Below are 2850 nucleotides of genomic sequence, written 5' to 3'. Positions count from 1 at the left end.
GGGGGCTTCATTTTTCCACATTAGCACTGAACCGTTCGCCAGCTCCCCCCTCTTTGTATATTTTGAAAGGGTCCCCCTTCCTCTCCCCTCCCCGGCCTCCTGAAGCGGCTTCCAAATGAGAAGCAGCCTTTTATACACGGCCCTGCCCCAGCCGCCGTCCCCCAGCGGCTTCTCCGCTTACAGAATAGAGCAGAAAGCCCCTTTGTGATGGGCGGGGGGTGGCGGGGGGGCGAGGGGCCCCGGCGGGCACTGCCTGGGTCACCCCCATACGGACACGGGGACGTGGGGACAGCTCGTGTGTCACCCTGACACAGACACGGGGACACCTCCTGTGTTACCCCGACACGGACATGGGGACACTTCATGTGTCACCCCGACATGGACAAGGGGACACCCCTTGTGTTACTGCAGTGCAGACGCAGGGACACGAGGACTCCTCATTTGTCACCCTGACATGGACATGGGGACACCTGGTGTGTCACCCTAACACGGACGTGAGGACATTTAGCGTGTCACCCCAACGTGGATGTGGGGACACAGAGATGCCTCATGTCACCCCAGTGTGGATGTGGGGACACAGGGATGCCTCATGTCACCCCAATATGGACATGGGGCACCCTGACTCAGGCATAAGGAGACCTCCTGTGTCACCTTGCCATGGACATGGGGACAGCTCACTTGTCACCCCGACATGGACAGGGGGACACCTTTTGTGTTACCCCAATATAGACATGGGGACACATCCTGTGTCACTCTGACACGGACAAGGGGACACATCCTGTGTCACCTCCACATGGACATGGGGACACCTGTGTCACCCTGACATGGATGCAGAGACAGCTCGTGTGTCATGCCAACATGGATGTGGGGACACAGGGATGCCTCATGTCTCCCCAGTGTGTGTCACCTCCACCTGGGAGTGGAGGGGGGACACTGGAGATGGGGTTACTGGAGATGGAGGGGAGATACTGGGAATGGGGGGGTGCTGGAGATGGGGAGTACTGGCCTGCAGGGGAGATACTGGAGACACAAGGGGAATACTGGGGATGTCGGGAGTGTTCAGGGGATGGGGAGCTCCTGGGAGCACTGGGGGATACTGGAGATGGAGGGAGGAACTAGGAATGGAGGGGGGATGCTGGGGATAGAGCAGAGGTGCTAGACGTGGGGGAGGGGGGACGCAGGTGGGGCTGCTTCCTTCCCGACATGGGAGAGTTAATGCTCCCCGAGCCGAGCTGGGCTTCCCTTCTTTCCCTTCCCCTTCCTTTCCTTCCCCTTCCCCTTTCCCTCCCCTCCCCTCCCCATCCCACCCAGCTGCCCAGGCTCAGGACGGTTCCTGGTGGGGAAATTCCTGGCACAGCTGCTCCGTCCCATCCCGGCTGCATTCCCCGCCGCCGCACAATGCACCTTTATGTTTTCCCTGTGCTGGGAGCACATGGACCCGGGGGGGGGCACCAAAAAAACCCCAAAACGTGCCATATGCGCCTCTCCCCCGGCCCTGGTTGAGTTTTGGGGAGGTTTCTCACATTCTGGCAGTTTGGGGTTGGTGTCTTTGCCCTCTGTACTGGTGCAGTGTGACTGAGGACCCCGTCCCAATGGGCACTGCCGTGTCCCCAAAATCCACTTTTATGGGGGGAGGTGGTACCCCATTGGGGCACACGAGGCCATGGGGCTGATAGGGCTGAGAACAGGAACCCCAGTGTGCTGTCAGCCCCAGGGGCTGGGGGCATCCTCAGCTGAGCCTGCAGTGAGAGCTCAGGGTTTTGGGGGTGTGGGTGCTGTGTGGTGTAGGGTGTTGTGGGGTGTGGGATACTGTGGAGCGTGGGGTGCTATGGGATATGGGGTGCTCTGGAGTGGGGTGCTGTGCGGTAGGGTGGTGTGGGGTGCTCTGGAATGGGGTGCCATGGAGTACGGGATGCTGTTGGGTGGGGTTCTGTGGGATACGGGGTGCTGTGTGGTATGGGGCGCTGTGGGGTGTGGGGAGCTGTAGGGTGGGGTGCTGTGCTGACAGCCCTTTGCTCTCTCAGTACCTGCAGATGAAGTGGCCACTGCTGGATGTGCCGGCCGGGGCCACGCTGAAGGACAGCCGCTCACCATCACCTGCACACTTGGTAAGCACAGTGGCCCCAAACCCCACTGAGATGTGACCCCAAGCCCCAATGAGATGCGGCCCCAAACCCCTCTGCAAACAGAGCATCCTTTTGGGACGGGCATGCTCCAGCTGGGGGGTGGCTTTCTACAGGCTGTGTTTGGGGGAGGTGTCTTTGGGGGGCTGTTGTTGGGGTGGATCACCGTATCTTTTCGCCCCCTCTTGCAGTCCAACAAGGTCCCAGTGGTGCAGCACGCACCCCACATGCACCCGCTGACGCCGCTCATCACCTACAGCAACGACCACTTCTCACCCGGCTCACCACCCGCGCACCTCTCGCCTGACATCGACCCCAAAACGGGTGAGGGGGGGAGAGGGGTGTTTGTGGGGAGAAGGGTGCGTGGAGTAAGTGGGTGCTTACAGGGAGGTGGGCGCTTATAGGGAGATGGGCGCTTACAGGGAGAGGGACGTGTATAGGGAGAGGGGTGAATGGAGTATATGGGAACTTATAAGGAGATGGGTACTTATGGGGAGATGGGCAGTTATAGGGAGAGGGGCGCTTACAGTGAGATGGGCACTTAGGGAGGTGAGTGCTTATGGGGAGATGGGCACTCATAGGGAGATGGGCACATACAGGGAGGTGGGCTTTTACAGGAAGATGGGTGCTTGTAGGGAGGTGAGTGCTTATGGGGAGATGGGTGGTGATAAGGAGATGGTGCTTTTAGGGAGGTGGGTTCTCACAGGGAGATGGATTTAACACTGCT

General features: G+C 59.8%; 1 protein-coding gene across 2 annotated transcripts in view; it reads left to right on the top strand.

Moving 5' to 3' along the window:
- TCF7L1 (transcription factor 7 like 1) overlaps nt 1–2850 on the top strand; it is a 16124-nt gene that overhangs the window by 6273 nt on the left and 7001 nt on the right. Inside the window, exons 1-3 of one of the 2 annotated variants that reach the window (XM_021374983.1) lie at nt 25–896; nt 2025–2108; nt 2315–2447. In XM_021374983.1, coding sequence (XP_021230658.1) covers nt 825–896; nt 2025–2108; nt 2315–2447 — 289 coding nt within the window. In that variant the 5' untranslated portion in view covers nt 25–824. Of the gene's footprint in view, nt 1–24; nt 897–2024; nt 2109–2314; nt 2448–2850 lie in introns of those variants that run through there. The other variant, XM_021374982.1, reaches the window with a different exon arrangement.

Source organism: Numida meleagris, chromosome 21, assembly GCF_002078875.1.
Source record: "Numida meleagris isolate 19003 breed g44 Domestic line chromosome 21, NumMel1.0, whole genome shotgun sequence".
Lineage (NCBI taxonomy): Eukaryota > Metazoa > Chordata > Aves > Galliformes > Numididae > Numida > Numida meleagris.
Note: the sequence above shows the minus strand (reverse complement) of the source record. Positions and strands in the feature narration are given on the sequence as shown.